The 22463-nt window shown below is 50.3% G+C and overlaps 1 protein-coding gene across 1 annotated transcript in view; it reads right to left on the reverse strand.

Annotated features, from left to right (window-relative positions):
* The window catches only part of LOC104670816, a 39974-nt gene extending 18359 nt beyond the window's left edge, over positions 1 to 21615 (reverse strand). The window contains exons 1-5 of the mRNA XM_030941099.1: positions 21551 to 21615; positions 18309 to 18449; positions 2940 to 3086; positions 2230 to 2308; positions 433 to 522 (exon numbers count right to left, since the gene is read on the reverse strand). Of these exons, the coding sequence (XP_030796959.1) occupies positions 433 to 522; positions 2230 to 2308; positions 2940 to 3086; positions 18309 to 18449; positions 21551 to 21615 (522 nt within the window). The remainder of the gene's footprint in view (positions 1 to 432; positions 523 to 2229; positions 2309 to 2939; positions 3087 to 18308; positions 18450 to 21550) is intronic.
* Between the last annotated feature and the right edge of the window lie 848 nt (positions 21616 to 22463).

Below are 22463 nucleotides of genomic sequence, written 5' to 3' on the forward strand. Positions count from 1 at the left end.
GGTTACAGCACCGTCCTCCATTTGGGCCATCAGGACTTCATGGGGGACCCTCTCTTCCTCCCTCCACACAGAGGCCGCCTCCTGGCCCTGTCCATCTGAGGCTTCCGAAAGTCTGGATTGTTGAGGCAGCCCTGGTTTCAGGGGTTCTGGGGTCACTTTTCTCTAGGAGCCAGGGCAGGCCTCACCCGCTTGTCCAGGGCATCCCCGGCCAGCTCTCTGTGGCCAGCCCGGGACAGGAGGCCCTGCAGAAGCCCAGGCTTGCTAGGCTCTGGGAACGTGTGGACAGGTCTGCCACTCCCTGGGCTCATGTGATGAGCCAGGAGCTGAGGGAAACTTCCCACAGGCGGGATCATGGGGCAGTCACATGTTAGAGTCCCTCAGAGGACGGGCCTGTACCTGGGCCCCAGGGCTGGGTGGGGAAAAATCACTTGCCTTCTTGCAGCACAGCCGCCAGACACAACATAGTAGCAGTGGTGCAAGCAGCAGGAGAGGCACAAAATAGAGCCAGTTGCGAAAAATGCCCTGGTGGAGAAAGAGAGCACCATGAACTACGCCTAAGGGACAGAGGAATGCCAGGCCTGGGAGGGCCTGGGTAGCCTCATCCTGGTGCCCACCACTTGGGGGCCTATCTGCCCACTCCCCCTTCTCTACAGGTGGTCCCACCTCAAGGCACAATAGTGGGGTCGGGGATAAGGGATGCTCCCAAGGGAACTACAAACCCCTCCTCTGGCCCTGCTGAAAGTCTCTGCCCAAGAGCCCTGTCAAGAAAGTCCTGGAAGTTCACACTGTCTGACAAACCCACCCTCACTGCACACCTTGCCTGCAGCACAAGACTTCTGGGAGGACCCCAAAATCTCCAGGTACAACGATGGGCAAGGGTGGGGGTGCTGTGGCCAAGAGAGGTGCAGGTGCAGGAGCAAGGACAGGAGACCCAGATCCATCCCCAATAGCCTATATCCCCACTTCCAGGCTCTGCACTGTGGGCACATCCACACACAGCTCTGATTCTCAGCCTCCACACCTCTGCAAAGAGAATAGGCCTCCCTCCCTGGGGGCACTTGTGAGGTTTAGAAAGCTCAGAGAAAGTCCTGGCTCAGAACCAGGGCCACATGGGGTGTAAGCAACAGGAACTCTTCTCTGGGTGTTCTTCACGATGAAGGGAACTTGGGCGGCATCCGTGTGAATACAAGCTGCCCAGGCCTTCCCCAAACCCAGAGCTCTGTTTAGAGAGAAAGATGGGGAGGGCAGGGGAGGGCGGGGAGGGAAGGGGAGAGGAGGAGAGGGGGCCTGTGCTGAGAACCCAGCTGGCTGAAGGAGAGGAACCACTGAGGCTGAGCATGAAGGCCGCTGGTGAGGCTGGAGCCCCAGGGCTGCTCCTGATGTGCCTGTCACTGTGGAGCCTTTAGTGGGTGGATTTCCTGATGGGGAATGTGTGTGTTCAGTCTGCTAATCCATGCTTGGATATGCAGGGACAGGCAGGGGTAGACCCAGAGGGAGGACTGTCAACACTGGTGCATCCTCACAAGTAAGACTGGGTACAAGGCAGTAGAGTGGGCTCAGGCCTCCCGCCCATCCCTCCAGCACATCCTCCTGCCTATGCGGCCCTGGGCCAAGCTGCCCAAAGATGTGGAGCTCTGAAGGGCAGACTCCTAGGACACAGTACCTCCATTCCCAGGGGCCTCTTGGAGCTGAGCCCAGGTCCCAGTGCCCGAGAGCCTCCCCTTCAGCCAGCAGGAGAGAACAAAATGCAGAACTCAGCAAGGGAGCAGAGAGGGACATCTCAGGGACCCAAGCAAGGAGCAGAGACAGAAAGGTTCAAGGTATCTGGGCAATGACAGCAGGTTACAACCAGGCAGGCTCGGGGGCCAGGGTCATGAGCGGGTTTAGGACCAGATCAGCAGCTAGGGCACCAGTTCAGCAGCACACATACACCCTGACTGCAGTGTGTGGAATCCTCCAGAACTCCTGGGCCTGGGAGGTCCATGTGGAGAAGCTGGACACTCAGGAGGTGCTGGACTCTGGCTTCTGGCAGATAGCCTCCTAGCTTCACCCACCTGCACCATCTGGAAGCCTGGTTGGAGTGGCCTCAGGTGCCTGCTGCACACACTACTTGCTGGGACTGCCTGGGAACTGCCCGCCCTTTTGTCCTCCCCAGGGTATATCTCTTCTCCTAGTGCAGAGGCTCTGGACAGTCCTCATACGTGTTTGCAACCCCATCCTGGTACTCACACATGTGGTGCTGGTGACGCTGACATTGCTCTTGAAGAATGTTTTGCCGTTGTTCAAGCTGACTTCAATAAAGTACTCCCTAAAGCACAGAAAACGCAGATGGTGAGAGCCAGCCCGGAGAGATGCAGTTCTTGCCCTTGGCCAGTGGACAGCATGGATCGTGAGAGGTCATTCCCCAAACACTTGCAGGTCAACTCAGCAATGATGACCACAGGGTAAGTGGGTCAGACAGTGAGGGGCCCTGCATGGGGTCTCATGCCATTGTGACCGTGTCCTAAATGACCAGGGACCACTGCTTGGTGTCACCATCCTGGCTCTTCTGTATTTACAGAATCTGTTGGCTTAACTCTGAGAGGCAACCTGAAGCAAAGGTACCATTCCTCGGGCAATCATCTCCTGCATCCTGTCCCCCTCACAGACCCTAGAACGCTGCAGATCCCTGAATACCTTTGGGGCCACCAATGATAGAAGGTGGGGAAAGTGCCCTTAGCCCAGTGGCAGACACGTGCAGCCCCAGCAGGGTGGCGGTGGGGGGGACATCCACATTCTGTATACCTCACTGTGCCCAACCCTGACACCCTGGCCTCCTACCCTATAGGGCCTCCTGCCAGATTTTTCTGTCTTTGGTCCAGGGCAAGTTTTGGAAGTCTTGTCCATACTGATTGGCTTTTCATCTAAAAGAAAATGACATGAGAAGAATGTCAACGCACCTGTCTGTCCACTGTTCCTCCCCATGTGTGTCCTCAGCATGCAGGGCTGACCCTGTGGCCCAGGACTGGCATGTGGGCTCTGCCTTCCTATTGCATAGACCCCTGCAAGCACCTGCCACACCCAGGCCCTGTGCAGCGCTCTGCTGTGTAACAGGAACAGGCAGGCAGAGTCCCTGCTCTCAAGGGACTCACATTTAGAGACTGCATGGGACACAGAAAACAAAATTTTTAAAAAATAAAATAAAATAAACAGGACAAAACAGATGACAAAGAGTGCAATGTGCTGTGATGTCCATGACCAGAGAAGGTGAGGGGACCAGAGGGGAAGGGACAGCCACCTCATTATGTGTGACTTCTCCTATCTTGTAGAGCCACAATTTCTGGTCTAGAGGATCATGAAATGATGCAAGGCCAGGGATTTGCTTCAAAATACTCTGTGGTAAGGGTACCAAGGAAAGCAGGTGGGGACAGGTTGAGAATTATTGAAAGTAGGTTCATTGCACAATTCTTGTTATTTTGTATACTGTTGAAAACTTCCATGAATAATAAATTATCTCTGAAGAGGTGGCATTTCAGCTGAGATTTAAAAGATGAGGAGCCAACCAGGCAAAGATCATGTGCCAATGCCCTGGGCAATGACTCGCTGACTTTGTCAAGGAGGGAAAGAGGTGACCCAGAACAGGGGGCAGGGCCTCGTGGGCCCTGGAAAGGATTTTATTTCTTGTGCAGTGAATCTGTCCAGGTTGGGCAGATCCAGGATATATTTTGCACATGGAGGCAACAGGACTTGCTGGTGGGATGGATGTGAAGAGGAAGCTCGGAGGAGTCGAAGATGACATTTGAGAGTTTGACCAGAACAACGGGCTGGACAGTGACACCATTTACCAAAAGGGGGAAGCCTGAAGAGGGGACTGGTTTTGTTTGTTTGTTTTAAGTCTGTAATTTTCTTTCCCAATGTTTACTTATTTATATATTTATTTATTCATTTTTGTGGGAGCGTGGTGGGCTCAGGAGAGTTCAGTAACATGTAGACACAGAACCTTTTCACTCCTGAGCCCACACCCTTTTCACGCCTCCTGAACTGTGGGGGAGGGCATGGGCATCTGCCTGCTGGCCTTGCTCCAACTCTCTACCCACTGGGCTCGGCTGCCAGGACCCTGGCTTCCCAGGGCTCAGCAACTGCCTGGCAACCTAGGACTGGCAGAACCCGTGGTATCGACCTTTTTGCCAAGGATGATTTCAAAACAATTATGGCATCCTCCTCATTTTCCTGTAAAAATTTTTCTGTTTTTTTTTTTTTTTTTTTTCACCTCCCTCAATATGCACATTGTTTACTCTGGCATGTGTTTTCCATGCCCTGTTCCTGAATAAAGAGCATTTCTGTTTAGAGACACTCTCTCTGTTTGTTATTTTGGTTGACAAAAATGGTATCCAGGTGCTTCCCAGAAGCCAGAACCAGGCTCTGCCCCTGCTTCCCCATAGGGAAAGATGCAGGACAGAGGGAAGTCTCTCCCTGCCCTGCACCTCCAGGCTGGCATCCGTGGCCAGGGAAGGCACGCTGCCATCTAGTGGGGAGTGCAGGGGAGGCGTGTTCAGTGGTGGCCAACGCTCCAGGGACATTTTCAGGGGATATCTTCCTAATAGTGAAAATAGGTTTAAAGGTTGTTCTCAATTATTTTTAAAAACAAGCTTTTTACTCCTGGACAAACCATCAACCAGGAGCAGAATGGCCATCTATGCAGGTGCCCAGAGCTGTGGCACGGGCTCCCCGCTGCGAGACGTCAGTGCTGGCCTGTGTATGGAAAGGTAGACGGTAACCTCCAGGGTGGGAAGCCAGTGCAGCCACAGGCCCACAGAGGAGGCAGCTGAATGCCCTTCATGGAGGTAGGCTGGGTACCCCCTTTCCCAGCAGCTGCCATCACAGGGAGGCAGAAGGCCCTGGTAGGGCAGCCAGATCGCCTGGGTCTGCTTTCCTGCCCTGCAACATGAACTGTATGGCCCTGGGCAGGCTCTTCCATCATGCTTCTCTCTAGTTCTCTATCCATACGGGAAAGTTGTCAGAACTAAAAATGGAGTCATTTGTGTTCAAAAAAAAAAAAAAATTAAAGTCCATGACAAACAGGGCTAAGAAAGGCTGCAAATAGAGGGTTTTTATGCCTATATGTCTGATAACAAAAACTATCACAAAAGACTTTGCAAAAACCACAACCTTGCACAAAAGCCATTGCAAACTTAACACAAAAAATACTTCCACAGGAACATGTGCCCAAGAACTGCCTGTCCAGCCTTGGACTAGTGTCACCCTTGCTATTGATCTGTTTAGACAAGGGTAATGATCTCAAAACAATTCCCTAATCCTCATTTCTCCTTTAAAAGCCTTTGTCTTCTGTTACCTTCCTGATTATGCACATTACTATGGCACACATATTCCCAGTGCCAGGCACTGTTCCTGAATAAGTACTGTTTTCTTTTAGAGAGAAACTCTGTTGTTTAGGTTGACATAAATGGTGTCCAGACATAGGACCTGGAGTAGGACCACTATTGGAAGAAATCAGCCATTCTTGGAACTGATGTGCAGTCGTCACTTGAGCCCTTGGAGCTCTCTGTTTCTGTGCTTGCCTTTTCTGCCCTGGAGAGTCTTCTCTCAGGCTGAGCCTCCTACTTTTGGGTAGAAGCTCTTGACTTCATTCAGCATCTGATTTGGATAAGGCCACTGTAACCAAAGACCTTACATCCCTCCTGAAATGATAACAATGTTTTGTCTTTTCTGGTAAATTCTTTCTGGTATAATGACAAGTGTTCTTCTGATTTGAGCACCCTTGTTTCTACATAATTTACATTTGTTTGTGAGGCATGTCTTTTCTGGCAAATTCACTTTTAGTTCTGCATGCCTAATTAAATATTTGTTTGATCTGCACACCTGGGTTAAAATCCCTGTGAACAACAATTTTGGTTTGGTTCCATGTGTCTGTAATTCATATGGAACCTAAAAAGCCCACATAGCCAAAGCAAGACTAAGGAAAAAGAACAAATCTGGAGGCATCCCATCACCCAACTTCAAACTATACACATGGCTATAGTCACCAAAATAGCATGGTACTGGTATAAAAGTAGGCACATAGACCAATGGAACAGAATAGAGAATCCAGAAATAAACACGAATACTTACCTACAGCCATCTGATCTTTGACAAAGCAAACAAAAGCATAAAGTGGGGAAAGGACACCCTATTCAACAAATGGTGCTAGGATAACTGGCAAGCCACCACGTGGAAGAATAAAACTGGATCCTCATCTCTCACCTTATACAAAAATCAACTCAAGATGAGTCAAAGACTTAAATTTAAGACCTGAAACTATAAAAATTCTAGCAGATAACATCAGAAAAACCCTTCTAGACACTGGTTTAGGCAAAGACTTTATGACCAAGAACCCAAAAGCAAATGCAACAAAAACAAAAATGTTTATGGCAGGTAAATTGATGAAAAAAATTTCGCATGTAATTGACTTGGTAATAATCAGAATAAAATTATTTATAAGTCTTCATAAAGATTGAGCTCTGGTATTAAAAATACAGTAATACTAAACTAAAAAATTGGTCTCCTATGTTAGAATACCAAAGTTTTCTTGAAATATTGATTTGCTATTAGTAAAATTGCAAGAGGTTGTGATTTTTAATTCTGACTTCTGTTTTCTTTAACAGCCATCTTCTAAACTGCATCAGTTTCTATTTCTGGCACATTTTTTCCTGAGATCCGTTTAATTTCCCCAGTTTCAGGTAAGGAATGCAATCTTTTTCATGAAGAATGGTAATTTTATTTATTAAGGTAGAATCTTCCTCAGATTCTTATTTCAGAAGTTCAGTTTCTGCTGCGTCCCACTGCACATGGTTTGCAGGCCATACACCATAGCCTGCAGCGCTCCTACTCTCTTCCTCTGAAAAGTTGCAGCTTTTTGGTTGGCTGAGGTGATAACTCTCTTCTCCAACTTTTTCATCAGTTGCTCTAACTTTTTTCCTCCAGTTCTAACTCGGCTTTTATGGCCTGGCACTATAATGTTTATTTTGAAGGCCAAGAAAAACAATGTTTTCCTCTAATATAACTAGATTACGTATTCTTGGCTTTTCTTGATATGTGTGAATTGTTCCATGCTACCAAGAAACTTCACGTGTTTTTACTTTATCTAAGAGCTCTATATTCCTCTGCTCAAGGTACTAGTCTTCTTGTTTACACTCTTCTATGAGTGTACACTCATAACCCTTGGATATGTTATTTTATCTCTAACTGAATTTCAGGACCCTTTCATCAGGTTCAATTTCCAGACTGAATGGGCTTCCCATGAGAAGAAGCAATTACATTGCAGGAGATTTCTTTTTTTACCTTTTGGTAACTGACCTAAAAGACAAGCAATTTATATATTTATATTTTACCAAGATAATTTTCTGTGTTGTCTTTATTAAATTTTCGATTACTTAAGAAAACTGAGCTTTGAACAGGTTAAGGTTTTAAAATCTTTGTAACTTTCTGTATTGCTTTTGAAGTTTCGTGATAATCACTCAAGTTAAATGAATGACTATTATTTAACAGTGACTTATGATTCTATTTTGATCTAGGGCTTTGAATCTCTTGACATTTTTGGTGGGCTTCTCTTGGATCAAAATTCTAAATTAAGTCTTTTTGAACTGCAATTAACTTTGAGATTTTCCAGTTGGGTCCCTGGAGAATATCAAAGAAGATATCTTTTAATTTATAGAGATATTAAATGATTAGGCTTATTTGGTAAATCATATGACAAGGATTGTCAAGTGAGACATGAGGCTACATCTTCTTTTAGTCACATTTGTGGGTAGGCTATTGATAGGAATGTTCTAAAAATTACATAACAAAATCTAATATACTATCAGTCATAATTTGGGTTGTTATGTTAAAACTTCTTTAAAGTTTTACTTATATGGCTATGTTATTGATGTGAGTATTCTAAACATTATATGAAATTTATAAGTCTGATACTTGTGATATGATGCTATCAGTCATGATTATGGTTGATATCTTAAATTTCTGCAGGTAATGGAAACAACTAAATTTTCTTGTCGATTGTGAACTTTTATCAGATTTTTAACCATGGCTATTCTAAGTTTTTTGGATTCTACTCAAAAAGCATTTACACTCGGTTGTTGTCCAAGTTCTTGTTATCTGTCTATAGACTAGACCACATCCCGAATTATTCTATGTTCCTCCAATCCAAACTTCTTCCATGGAATTACTATAAATGGAAAACTGTTCTGTTCCCAAAGCCCTATAAGCTGAAACTAGATGAATTTTAAGACACCAGCCTTGTGCCTGACGTATGGGGCACATAAAAAGTTAGCCAAACCATTCGATGCCATGACCAGCGACAAACTGCAAATCAGGAAGAGAAGTTGACCTCTGCACACTGCAGACAGCTTTTTTCAAGACATTGGCAAAGACTCCATAGTATAATGAGACTCTTACACTCCTTAGGGCTACCTTGCTCACTTGGCAAGATAACAGAGTCATTGAAATTTCACAGTTAGGCGGGGCGCGGTGGCTAACGCCTGTAATCCCAGCACTTTGGGAGGCCGAGGCGGGCGGATCACGAGGTCAGTAGATCGAGACCATCCTGGCTAACACGGTGAAACCCCATCTCTACTAAAAATACAAAAAAATTAGCCGGGCGTGGTGGCAGGCGCCTGTAGTCCCAGCTACTCGGGAGGCTGAGGCAGGAGAATGGCGTGAACCCAGGAGGCGGAGCTTGCAGTGAGCTGAGATCGTGCCACTGCACTCCAGCCTAGGCGGCAGAGCGAGACTCCGTCTCAAAAAAAAAAAAAAAAAAAAAAAAAAAAAAAAAAAAAAAAAAAAAAAAATTTCACAGTTAGTACCTTTTGCTTGTAACTTGACAGAACCTGACCTAAGAGATCTTTTGGTATACATTGGTTAAATAAGAAAATGTCTGTACAATTGCTGATACTACATGCCATACCTGGATAAATTCCGCTGGGAAAGTCAATACCAATATACACAGAGTAAGAAAACAGGCCACATGGTTAAAACAGATCTCACTTAATTCCTTATGATCATTTGATTCATTCGATGGGTTACTGATGTGGTTTGGCTGTGTCCCTACCCAAATCTCATCTTGAATTGTAGTTCCCATAATTCCCACTTGTTATGGGAGGGACCCAGTGGGAGATAATTGAATCGTGGGGGTGGTTTCCCCCATGCTGTTCTTGTGGTAGTGAAGAAGTCTTAGGAGATCTGATGGTTTTATAAGGGGTTTCTCCTTTGGTTTGGCTCTCATTCTGTCTTGCCTACCACATGTAAGATGTCTCTTGCTCTTCCAGCATTATTGTGAGACCTCCCCAGCCAACTGAAACTATGAGTCAATTAAACCTCCTTCCTTTATAACGTACCCAGGCTCAACTATGTCTTTGTTAAGAGCATGAGAACAAACTAATACAGTTGTCTTTAAGCCTAGGTTCATGGATCAAAACTATTATGCAAACTGTATTTTCCATTTTTAAACTTTTTATATGTTACTTGTTAAATTTTTGCAGAAGTACAACTTTGCTATAATAATGCTAGCCCATCACTTTGAGACAACAGCAAGACTATGGAACCCACAAAATTGAACTTAATAATGGACTCAAGATAGACTTAGCCTGAGAGTCACTCCTTTCAAATATCCTTGAAAGGTCAAATGCGGCTGAAAGAGTTTGACATTTACTCCTAGTTACCAGTTGCCCCCTCCAAAATGAACCAAGACATGCAACCAGGACAGGCCCATCCCATTATCCGGGGACAGTCAAAACCTAATTACAGAATGATTGATTTGCGAGGCATTTGCAGAAAGATCTTGATCAAAAGGGAGAAACTGTGAAAGTTGTCAGAATCAAAATGGAGTTAACATGTTAAAAAACAACAACAACAAAAAAATCCTGGCAAGCTGAATTGGGGAAGTTTATGAAGAGAAGATTCACAAGCTTGTATACCTGATAACAAAAACTACCACAAATCTCTAAAAACTACAACCTTGTACAAAGACCATTGCAACCTTACACAAAAAATACTTCTGCCAGGACATCTGCCCAGCTACTGCCCGTGCAACCTCACATTGAGGTCATCTCTATTATTATTGATCTTAGTAGCCAAGAAGAATTAACTCAAACAATTATGCAATCCTCCTCACATCTCCTGTCAAATTGAACCTTCCTGAATATGCATGTAGTTTCCTATGGATGCGCATTCCCACTGTGATGTCCATTCTCAGATGAACATCGTTTTCTTGTAAAGAGCCCTTGTCTGTTATTTAGGTTGACACATACAAAGGAATTTCTGTCAGGCTGCTTTGAGGATTCAGGGAGATACTGTGTGTAAGGTACTTGGCACAATATCTGATGTAAGTGCTCAATAAGCATTAGCTTTCCTTAGAAAGGGGCTGCTCAGTCCCTAAGACACTCTCAAGAAAGTATAACCCAGTGAAAACCGAATTCCCTGAGACCATCCACACAATGCTGATGAGTGGGAATGTGGGGATGACAGGTCCAGCCCTTCCTATGTACTCATGGGAAGGAGAAAAATGGCCAAGAAGCCTCTTGGGGGAAGAGAAGTCATCCTGGGATTACCACATGGCCCTGGAATTAGATGTCAGTGAACATACTATCATCACATCAAATGAATGTATCAAAGGGCCACCTGGGAAGATCAAGGAGGATACAAAAATCCAACTGCACCCCAGGCGCTCAGTGGGGAAGAGCACACGACCCTCCCCAGCACCCAGGGCACAGCGTCTGCCTGGACTGTGCACTTCCTCAGGCCACTCCACCATCACAGAAGTCCCCTGATGCCTAACTATTGCCAAATAATAGGAGATTTTTTAAAATGCTATAGCCCTTCCATGAACCAACTGCTCTACACATGTGATTTTGCTTAGTTAGGTGCAAGTGTGGCTGACCATCTGTAATATGAAAATCCACACTCAAAATGCTTCAAAATCTGAAACTTTTTGAGCACCAACATGGTGTTCAAAAGAAATGCTCAGAGAATTTCAGATTTCAAATTTTAGGATTAGGGATGCTGAAACATAAGCATAATGCACACATTCTAAAACGTGAAAAAAATCTAAAAACTAAAATATTTGTGGTCCCAAGCATTTTGGCTAAAGAACACACAAGCAGCACCATATGGCTCCATGTTAAGTTGAGAAAATAGAGGCTCAGAGTAGAACACTCATCTGGTCAAGGTGACACAGGCAACATTTGCCTGAGCCAGAATTCCAGGGCCCAGGCCTACAGGCTGGCATCCTCCCTCAATGCAAGGTAAACATACCCCTCTGGACAAGCTACTGGTGCACCTGGCCAGCCAGGCTCAGACTTCCGGGGCTGCCACCATTTCCCAGGAGTAGCCTTGTGGGCTTCGGGTCCTGGGCTCTCAAGGGAAGGGGAAACTGAGGCTAAGATGGGCAGATGCAGCTGTGATGGCAGACCCAGTCCTAAACCCAGCCTCACTGAGGGGGAAGCCCTGATCTGAGATGCTCTTGGGGCCCAGGTGGATTTGTTACTTCCCCGCTTGGCAGATGAAGGGAGGGGTGGCCGGGCTTCCCAGTGCCTCCTTCCACTTGCCCTCATGGCCTCTAACCCCACCGGGTCCAAGGGAACGGTTGGCAAGGGCTGGGAGGCTTGGCTAGCTGTGGGGAAAGGCAGCATTGTGTGGGAAATATGTGACTCAGAGGCACCGAGGAGACAACTTACCAATGGTAGTGCTTTCATTAAAGATAAATCTGCAAATAACTTCATCCTGTTTCTTTAGATTCTGAAAGCCATTTCCATGAATAACCACATGGTAGGATCCTGCAAGGACAACATTCAAAAGTCTGAGTGTGGAAGAGTGGAGGGCTGCCTCCCCTCTGACCTCCCTGATCCTGGAGATCCTCCCCCAAAACTGAATTTGCAGAGGCTCCTGTAAGGAAGGAGCGGTGTTTGACCAACATCTATGTGTCCACTGGGTCAAATCTTCATCTGGTTTCACTGAGGGTCCAGGAGGAGGCAGCTGGGCCTTGAGTACACTCAAGGACTCTCTCCCTACCACCCCTGAACCAACACGCTCAGGAAAGGCCTTGGTCCCTGCACAGGGCAGGCTCAAAGTGCTATCCCTGCCCTGAAATCTGTGGTGCTCCCTCAGTCCCCAGGGGTACTGGCTGTGCACTCAGCCGGGCCCTCCCTGATGTAAGGTGTAAGCAGAGCCATAATGCTGCCTGAAGACACCATGTCTCATGACTCAGCTGGGCACCCAGGACTGGATGCCTCCTTCAGGGCTGCTGAACACTTGGGGTTTCTCCTCCCTGTCTTTCTGTGTGCCTCTGGCAGGGAGGACACCCACAGGGGCAGGGCCAGGACTGCTCAGGGGAATCCATCACAGAGGCCCAGTTTCAGTTGCGATTCCAGAGACCTACAGGTGATTCCTCACCTCCTGCTCTTCCTGACCGAGCAAGGACCACAGGACACCCACCCTGAGGTTCAGGAAGTGTGTCCTTCCACCATTGTGACTCCCACCCTGAGACAAACACCACAGGGGACACAGGACAGGTGGGGCTGGCCCCAGGAGCCAGCTGGGGTTCCCGCAGGTCTGAAGCTGCCAAGGGCATTGGCCTCCACGCCTGCCTCCTGACCCAGGCCCCGCTCATTCCAATCCCTGTGGATGCCTGGGGTGCCCCTGGTCCATGCACCCAAGGAAAGCTTCCTCTGAACCCTGCTTCCTGCTTTCCTGCAGCGTCACACCTTCAAGGGGGGCTGTGGGTGAAGCTGGCCTGCCAACATGCTTTCTGAGGCTTTCAAGTATTTTCAAAAATGGGGGCCCACAGTTAAAAGCCTGAACATTTCCCCTAAATATCCAGATTTCTCGCTTTCTTGGAAAATGGGAAATGCAGGCCTCAGTGGGTTTGTGTTTCTCCGCATCAGCTCCTGGCTGGGACCTAGGGAACCACGCTCCTCAGATGAGGAGCTCCCAGGCCTGCCTCACTCCAAAGACCCGCACACTGACTGCTGACATCAGTCAGCTAGGCCTGGCCTGCTCTTCCCACTCAAGGTGCCAGCCCAACCCTTGTGGGCACCCACTTGATGGATACTACGCTGCCCTCAGAAGACCCTGGGCCTGGTGGGGGCACTGAGGCTGTGAGAGAGCAGGAAAGGCCAGCTTGGTGCCCTGTGCTGAGCAACCAGACCTGGCCCTGCCTCAGGGCAAGTATCGGGTCCTCTCCCACCACTAAGGCCGACAGCAGCTGCTTCCAAATCTGATGCCATCAGGTAGCATTTTCAACATCTTCCTCACTCAGGTGTCCAAAGGGCCCTGGCCAGCCGGACCTGGGCTCAGTGTGTGCCCAGGAGGGAGCAACTGGGCCTGTGGCCTTCACCCCTGGGTCAGCCCAACTCGGCCACCCTGAGCAGGACTCAGGGCTGCCCCAAAGCTTCAGTCGGGGTGGTTGCAAATTACATTCTAGTCTGTCTTAGGACTATGTATTCCATGTATTGTAAGCATTTTTTTTTCAAGGTGGATGGATGAAAAGAGAGAGAGAGGGAGAGATAAAGAAGCATGGGCGTACATTCAGTGTAAAATCCCAGTGGTGGACAGAGGTGTGTTTGTGTTCATTGCACAATCCTTCCCATTCACCTATAGGTTTGAAAATTTCAACAACAAAGGGTGGAAGAAAACCAAGGAACTAAAGAAGAAAATTATACTTGGACATAGACAACCAGAAGTCATGATACATCCTGGGTGACAAGTGACTGATGAGAGGCACAGACCAAGCCCTTGGCTGCAGGGAGTCAGAGGGGCTGGCTGGTCATCAGGGAAGGCTTCCAGGAGGAGGTGCCCTATGAGCAGGGCTGCAAAGGAAGGTGGGCTCGGCCCTTCAAGGTGAGGCAGGGCTTGCAGAGTGCCTATGTTCCACCTGGTCCCACCTCTGCACAGGGCATCCAGGATAGGGAGTGGCCCCTGGACGGCATGGGGGTCCTGCTAAGAGCCTCAGATACCTGCCAGGCTTGGAAGGGAGGCACCTGCCAAAACCCTCCAGCATGTGTAGGGGATGGGCTCAGGAATGGCCTGGAGCAGTGAGGCCAGCAGAGGCCTCTCCCAGGCTGGATATGAGTCCCAGGGCTAAACGGGGGAGTCTGGGCTGCGTGCCTCCCCACCTGGCCTCCTTCCTGGGCTCCCTGGAGCCCTCCTGGCTTCTCGGCGGCAGCCTGCTGACAGGGCTCATTCTGCTGCATTTGGGTTTCAGGCTCCTGCCTTGGCCTTTCCCTGCTGTGACTGTCACCCTCCATGTCGGGCAGCTTTGCCCAAGTTAGCCAACAGCTGACAGTTCAGCGCTGTGACTGCCAGGCCACATGGGCAGGGGCAGAGGGCCGAGCTGGTGGGCAGAGGGCACCTGTCACCTCAACTCAGCTGCCTCCAGGGAGGAGTGACGACTCACATCCTCACCTGGGGTTGACAGGGCTGCTCAGACGCCACAGCCTGTGCATGTCCAGGGGACATCATCAGAGGAGCACAGCTGTCACAACTGCTGCACAGCTGAGCGGCTTTAAACAGGAGTAGCAGAGAGACCCCGAGGGGGAGGGGAGCTCTCTCTACTCCACCCCTACCCTCAGCTCTGCATCAGGGAGAGGCGGGGTCAGGGACAGAGCCCAGGACAAATCATGGAAGTGTCAGCCCAGCTCCTGTTTCTGGGTCCCACCAGCTCCCAGCCCTGTGCCAGTCCCCGCACAGCCCAGTGCCTTGGGACTCACGACAGGCCTGAACGCGTCCTTTCTGTTCATGGCAGGCACCTCTGGAGCTCGCTGACATTGGACAATTTGCTCCTGGTCGTGTGCCCATGGAGAACAGAACGCAGACATGGACGGTGTGTCTGTCCCCACAGCCTACTGCCAGGGCACACTGCAGTTAGGAACCGGGAGGCCAGAGCCCAGCTGCTGCTCTGGGGCCAGCAGCACCCAGCCTTGTGCTGTCCCCATGGATGGAGGACAACCAAGCCTTCCTTCCTCTCCAGCAGCCGCAGTTGCGTAAATGCCGGCCAGGCAGAGTCCCAGCACGCACAGGCGGAGGTCAGGACAGACAGGAGTCATCACAGAGGACCACACGAGGCTGTCACCACCCATGCTGGGACTCACCCTTGCCACATTCCAGACAGTAGGGACAGATGCTGGGATTTATCCTGTGGAATTGAAGTGAGCCGAGGGTGTTTGGACGCCTTTGTTGGGCTATGGAGGTTTCCTTCTGCTCCAGGGTGCTGTGGCATGTTGACGCCCCCACTTCTTGTTCTTCATCCCCTGAGATAACCTCTTGGTTCCTGTTTCCCCTTTTGCTGATGTGGTAAATTTCACAACTATTTCACTTTCTGCACCTGCCTGGCCTTCCTGGGAGGAGCCATGGCTGCTCCTGGCCTGTGGTCTGGGTTAGCTGCTGCTCCATGCCATTTGCTGGTGTTTCCCTGAGAGCTTCTCACACGTCTTTTCTTGCTTTAGAGTTAAACTTATTGTTGTGAGGTAACAATACACTAATTGTGCACAGGTACTCACACCCCCACCCCCGCATATTCCCGCCACACCAACAGACACTCACATTCACACCCATGTGGGCTACACATCCACATCCACCCACCCACGCACACTGCACCACAAACACACTCAACCTACCCCATACCATAAACACCACACCACATACCACATACCCAAAGCACACACACCCACACACCACACACACATAAATAGCAAACACACGTACACCAAAAATACCAAAGACACACCACACATCCCATACACACAACACACACATCACACATCATACACACACCACACACTCACCACTCCCCTTACACACACCCAGCACACCCCACACACACAACATAAACAGCAAACATGTATACACCAAAAATACCAAGCACATACCTACACGTCCCATATCATACACACACAGCTATGGCACACACACCCACCACCCACTGAATGCACAAAGTATACACACATGCCATCACACCATTTCCTTCCCCTCATGCCACACGCACAAGATATACCCATGCAGACACCCACGTATGACACACACAACACATCCAAACACTCTAGTCCTACTGTACATACCCACACCACAGACACAAATAAATAGTAAACACACATACACCACAAACAGCAAACACACAGCACACATCCCATGCACACACACCACACACACAAGCAGCACACTCCCGACTCCTCCACACAACAAACTCACACACTAGACACCACGCACCAGGTACCCTTCCCACACACTTCCACAGCACCCCAACTTATGCCACACACTCTGCACATACACCACACACACATACATATATGCCCCATACACACACTCACACCCCCACATACATACAACACATACCTCCTCAGCTCCCACACCACATACACCCACAACACAACACACACAGATGCATCACTCATGCATATCCCACACACACTACACTCACAGCCCATATACACACCCCACGCACAGATCACACACACATTTACACAACACACAGACCACATATTACCCTCCCCCGCAGACTTCACACACATCAAGCTTCCCACAGCACACCTTCCCACACACACTACACACACTGCACCCACACAAACTACACACACACACCACACGCACCAAACACACTCACACCACATACACACAACACACTCACACACTCCCCACACACATCCTCCCCCACACATACCAAACAAACGCACACTCCATACAAGCATGCACTCATGCACACCACCCTCTGGCTACCACAGGGCCTCCACAGCTCTCACCTCCTACACACACAGAGGAAGGCTCCACCAACATAGCTTCAAGACAGGTCTTTGATGTGAGCTGGAACACATGAGTAGGGGTGGGACAGGGCAGGGAGAGTGAGCTTCCGGTCACAGAAGCCAGGCCCCTAGCCCCTCACCTCCACCCACTCACAGCATCAACAGTTGCTTCTCAGGGCCTTGAAGCCATTCTCCACTGCAAACACATGGCCAGGGCTGTCTGCAATTGCTGTTATCTACAGAAAGCAGAGCTGGCTTGGATCCCCGGCCCAGGGGTGAGGATGCAGCAGACCCCAGGCCCAGGAGACAGTGTCCTGCCCCCATGCTTTGGGGGCAGCAGAATGCCAGGCTCTAAGAGCCACAGCCTTCTCCAGCCAGCAGTCCACTCTCAGGGAGTGTGGGGGGAGCTCTTCTGCCCTCCCCTCTGGTGTGGTGGGATTTACGTGACATGCTGTCATTTCTGCAATAGTCATGGGTTGGCCCAACTCACTTGAGGCAGATTAGACGACCCTTCTTAGGGGGACCCTGGGAAAGCCACTGAGACGCCCTTCCCTACTCTAACCCTAACCTGACCACAAGGCTCCATATTGGTACCTGGTTAACCTGTTTGGAATTACCAGGTCTTTCCTATAATCAGCCACACCCAGGGTATAAATGGTGGCCCCCAGGCTCCAAGTCCTTTCAGCTTAAGGGAAAGAAGGCATTGAGTATTAATTACCAAAATACAAGGAGCAAAATGCTGATAAATACGAACTGAACTCACTTCTTTGAGAGTGTCCAAAAATGGATGTTTCATCATTGTTCCATCAGTCATAGCAATAATCATGCTGGAAACCTTGTTGTCTGCAGGAGAAGCAAGGAGTGGCCTGCTCAGCAAAGGCTGGTGTTGGGAGAAAAGCTGAGTGTTGGGAGAGAAGCTGAGGCAGGGCTTGCATGTCTGCTAGACTTGCTAGCTCCTTGCTTCTAGCACTCTCATTATCTCAAGTGGCTATATGTTTCTCATTCACTTGATACACTGTTTCTTTTCAACCCCTGCATCCTCACCACCTGTTTCTTCGTTTGAGCACCAATAAATAGCATGGACTCCCAGAGCCAGGGCCTTTGCAGCCTCCACACTCGTGATGGCCCCCTGGTCCCACTTTCTGTCTCAAACTGTCTTTTTCTCATTCCTTTGACTCCACCACACTTCATCACTCCCATGATCTGGTGCTGGGTCTGATCACCCTAATACTCCAGGACCCCTGCGGGCTGCTGGGCCCACAGCACTGATCACTCCAGGGCATGGCCAGGTGCCCCTGCCTCATCCTCCAGGGGAGAGGCTGCCAAGAGCCAAGCACCTGCTATCCAGAGACCCCCTAGAGTGAGGGAGGTCTCAGCCCAGCACCCATTTTACAAAGGAGGAGCTCAGAGGGGCAGACGCCTTCTCAACAGGCTGCCTGAACTCTCATCCACTAGCAGCAGTACCACCTCTGCCTGAGGGCAGCTCCAGCCAGGACTCCACAAGCACAGGCCTGTCTCATGGGGAGGGGGAGGAGAAGCTGGGCTCACCTGTGGGCAGAGCCTGTGGGCAGCCCTGCAGGCATCTGTGGGCCCAGGAATACAGGACTCCAGGTCAGTGGCACCTGGGCAGGGGACCCCACGGCCACCTCAATGCCTTTCCCAACCAACCCTGCCTTTTCCTGACAAGAGCTGCAGCCACACAGTGAGGAGGGGAGTAGGCGGCTGTGGACAGCCTTCCGCATCATCTGAGACACATTCAGGGAATGCAAGTTACTCAGAGGGGAAACGAGGAAGGGAGGAGGAAGACTAAGGTGTGTACAAGGGGGCAAACCCCTTGACTCTTCCCTTTTCCTTTTCACACAGCCCAGCTGGAGGGCAAGCACCTCAGGGTTATGAGCACCAGAGGTGCACACGCAGGATCCCACACAGTTCTCAGTACTCCATGGGGTGGGGGCTTACTATGCTCATTGCACCGGGGAGGGACCTGGAGCTCAGAGCAGGTGAGCAACTTGCTCCAAGAGGCAGGGCAGGTGTGGCCTTGCAGAATCTGCACTCAGAGCTCTCTGAGGCTCTCGCCCAGCTGTTTCCCCAGGTGCTTATATGTGGAGTTGAAATTTTCCGTCTGCCGAATTGCCTGAAAGAAAATGAAGAAATAGCGAACCTGGACATGGATGCTCTAAGACCTTGTAAACTAGAATCGATTCTTGGAGCTCAAGGGGTGTATACATTTCTAAATCCTGCCTGCATGGATGTGTGTCCTTCAGGCACCATTTTCTGAAGTTGATCAAGACCCTATTTTATTGTCTTCCTGAAAAAAACTCCAAAAAGGTGGTTGACATGGAAACACATGGACTGTTAAAAATTAGCTCCCTGGCCGGGCGCGGTGGCTCAAGCCTGTAATCCCAGCACTTTGGGAGGCCGAGGTGGGTGGATCACGAGGTCAGGAGATAGAGACCATCCTCGCTAACATGGTGAAACCCCATCTCTACTAAAAATACAAAAAATCAGCCGGGTGTGGTGGTGGGCGCCTATAGTTCCAGCTACTCAGGAGGCTGAGGCAGGAAAATGGCATGAACCTGAGAGGCGGAGCTTGCAGTGAGCTGAGATCGCGCCACTGCACTCCAGCCTGGGTGACACAGTGAGACTCTGTTTCAAAAAAAAAAAAATAGCTCCCAAGCTCTCTGGGAGCCACTGTTCACCGTGCAAGGCCTCCTGGATGGAGAAGGGGGCCAAGCAAGGGCTCTGTCCTGCTCATTCCTCATTGTGATGATGACCATAGATTTCAGGACTTCTGATCTCATCCCAGTTCTAGAGAATGCAGGCCTGAGGAATCTCACCAGAGCCCCGCTTAGACTATCTTTGGTGACAGTGGGAGCTTCCCATGGATGAGCAACTGTGAGTCAGGAACTGTACTGGGGCCGACATTCCTAACCCTAACCCTAACCCTGAACGGGGGATGGGCAACTGAGAGCACCTGACAATAGGCTTGACATTCCTAACTCTAACCTTAACCATAACCCTGAACCAGGGATGGGCAACTGAGGGCAATTGACAATGGGGCTGACATTTGTAAATCTAACTCTAACCCAAACCCTAACCCTAACCCTGAACCAGAGATGGGCAACTGAGAGTCAGCCACTGACAATGGGGTTGACATTCCTAACTCTAACTCTAACTCTAACTCTCACCCTAACCCTAATCCTAACCCTAACCCTAGCCCTAACCCTAGCCCTGAACCAGGGATGGGCAACTGAGAGTCAGCCACTGACAATGGGGTTGACATTCCTAATTCTAACTCTAATCCAAACCCTAACCCAAGAAGGATTCCCTTGGGTTGGGCACTCCATCCTTTAACAGGTAGGGCTGCATTTGGGAAAAGTCATCCTGCTAAGCCCCCAGCCCTGCACCCAGACCCGACAGCCCCAGACTCCTGACCCTGACTCAGTTTCCTCGTCTCTCTTTACCCTGACACAGGAAGTACCAAATCTGCTTAGTTAGACTGCCTGGCCTCCTTGACTCTCTGTGCCCCTGAAACAAAAAGACCAAAGGCTGGAGAGGCAGCCCCGACGGCTGTGCATGCAGGGGCCGAACACTATCTGCAGGCTGGCTGGGGGATGTGGCCTGTCAGCTGCTGTTAAAACAGACAGAATGGGCTGGGGCAGCCAGGACTGGCTCTGGTGGCAGGACTGGGACGGGCCGGGGACTCAGGGTCAGGCTAATCCAATGTGACAGGCTGAGCCTGCACAGCAAGGCTGGGCAGAGCATGAACCCTGAAGGATGGCTTCCCACTCTGGCCAGAGTCCCTGCCATGACCAGAGCTCTGAGAGCCCTGCCCTGCCCAGCCCAGGAGGGGAGAAGGCTAGGCCCATCCATACCCAGAAGAGGCCACGGCCTGGCCTTCCTCTGGCCATGCCCAAACCCCGCTCCCCGTCTGGGTCATCTGCCACAGTCCTCCCCAATAGACTTGCTTTTTACCACCTCACACCCACTCCAGCCTCTCTGCCAAACCCACAGTGCAGGGCACACAGATCCAAGCCTCCCCCAGCTCAAGATGTGGCAGCCCACCCTGTATCCCCTCGAAGCTGCAAGTGGGGTCCAGGCCCCCATCCAGTCCTCAGTGTCCTCACCTCTCCTGTGCTTCACCTTATCTGGGCCAAGTTCTGGGCATGTGCATTGGAAGTGCCCTCACCTCCCACCAAACAGGAAGTCTGCAGCGTACCCTGCTGGGCCTGGGCACCTCTCTAGGCCACCTCAAGCCACCTGAGCTTGCTCCTCCTACCTCTCTCCAGTTTCCCAGTCTGGCCTGGAGCTCAGAACCCCACTCAGGGACTCCCCTGTCTGGTCCTACCTGCATCCCTGTACTAAAGCCCCAGGAATCTCACCACCGGCTCTGACCCTGTCTTCCTCCCGCACTGGCCAGGGCAGGGGGAACAGGCACAGAGCAGCAGCCCGCATAGGTGTGTGTTCACAGGACGCCCCCACCCCTCCGCCAGCCCCTGCACCCCGGGAATCCTCACAGCCACCTCCCAGAGAAGGAGTCAGGGCAGAGTGAAGTGGGGGAAGCTGAGAACTTCTGGAGCACAGGGGCTGGCAGGTAACCTTGCAGCCATGGGTAGAAGGATGCAGGGGAGCCGGGGCTAAGGTCAGGGTGGGTTCTGTGAATTGCCTTGTCCGGCCTGCCCTGTGTGCTGTCAGGCTCCCAATCAAGGTCTCCAGGAATCCCTCAGCTCCCTGGAGCTCCTCTGGCTCAGCTCATCAGGCCTCCCTTTGGGGCTCAAAGCAGCACTCACTTGTCTGAGGTGAGCAGCAAGACGGTGTCACAGTCCATGGAGTAGGTGACGAAGGACATCCGCATATTTGGTCTGAGACGGAATCAAGTGCTGGTGAAAAGCCGGAGGCACCGGCTCAGAAGCCGGGGCGAGTGATGCCAATTCCCCACCTCCCACCCCAACTCTGTTATGAATTCCCTGTTATGATTGACAGGAGGCTTGACACAGTGACTTTGTGACCTGCTGCTCTTCCCAATATCCTGCATGTTGACAACGCCAAGGGGAGGCACAGGACCTTTGGAGGGGCTATAAGAGGAAGCCTCTATTTCCCTTATAACAGCCGTCACGGTGTCCCTTAAAACCACTAGACCCTGCCATTTGTTCACTAGAAGAGTTAGCCGAGGTGACTTAGGTGAGGACATTGCTGTGGGTGAGGAGATTAAGGACTGGGAGGCCAGAGTGTTGGCAGTGAGAGGTCATTGTGTGACACTGAAGTCTCCCAGAGGATAGCCGATCTGGAAGGAGATGGAAACTGCAGTGTTGCCAGAGTCCTTGTGAATGAGGGACATTCTGGTTCTTTACTGCTGTGCACCAGACCACCCTCATTTAGGGACACAGAATAGTCCCATTTTATTACGCTCATGGGTTCTGAGGATCAGGCACTCAGGGCAGAGTAGGGAGGGCTTCCTCATGTATGGGGCCCCAGATGGGAAGGCTTGAGCAGCCCGCATGACTTGAAGGATTGGGCACTGGAATTATCTGGAGGCTGCTCCACTCACAAGTGTGGCTCCTGGGCAGGAGGGCTCAAAAGCTGGGCTCAGCTGGGACTGTGAATGGAGACCCTGCATGTAACCTCCCCGTGTGACCTGGGCTTCCTCCCAGCATGGCAGCTTCAGTGTGCTTGGGCTTTTACAGGTGGCCCAGAGTTCCAAGA

The sequence above is a fragment of the Rhinopithecus roxellana genome, chromosome 11, assembly GCF_007565055.1.
Source record: "Rhinopithecus roxellana isolate Shanxi Qingling chromosome 11, ASM756505v1, whole genome shotgun sequence".
Lineage (NCBI taxonomy): Eukaryota > Metazoa > Chordata > Mammalia > Primates > Cercopithecidae > Rhinopithecus > Rhinopithecus roxellana.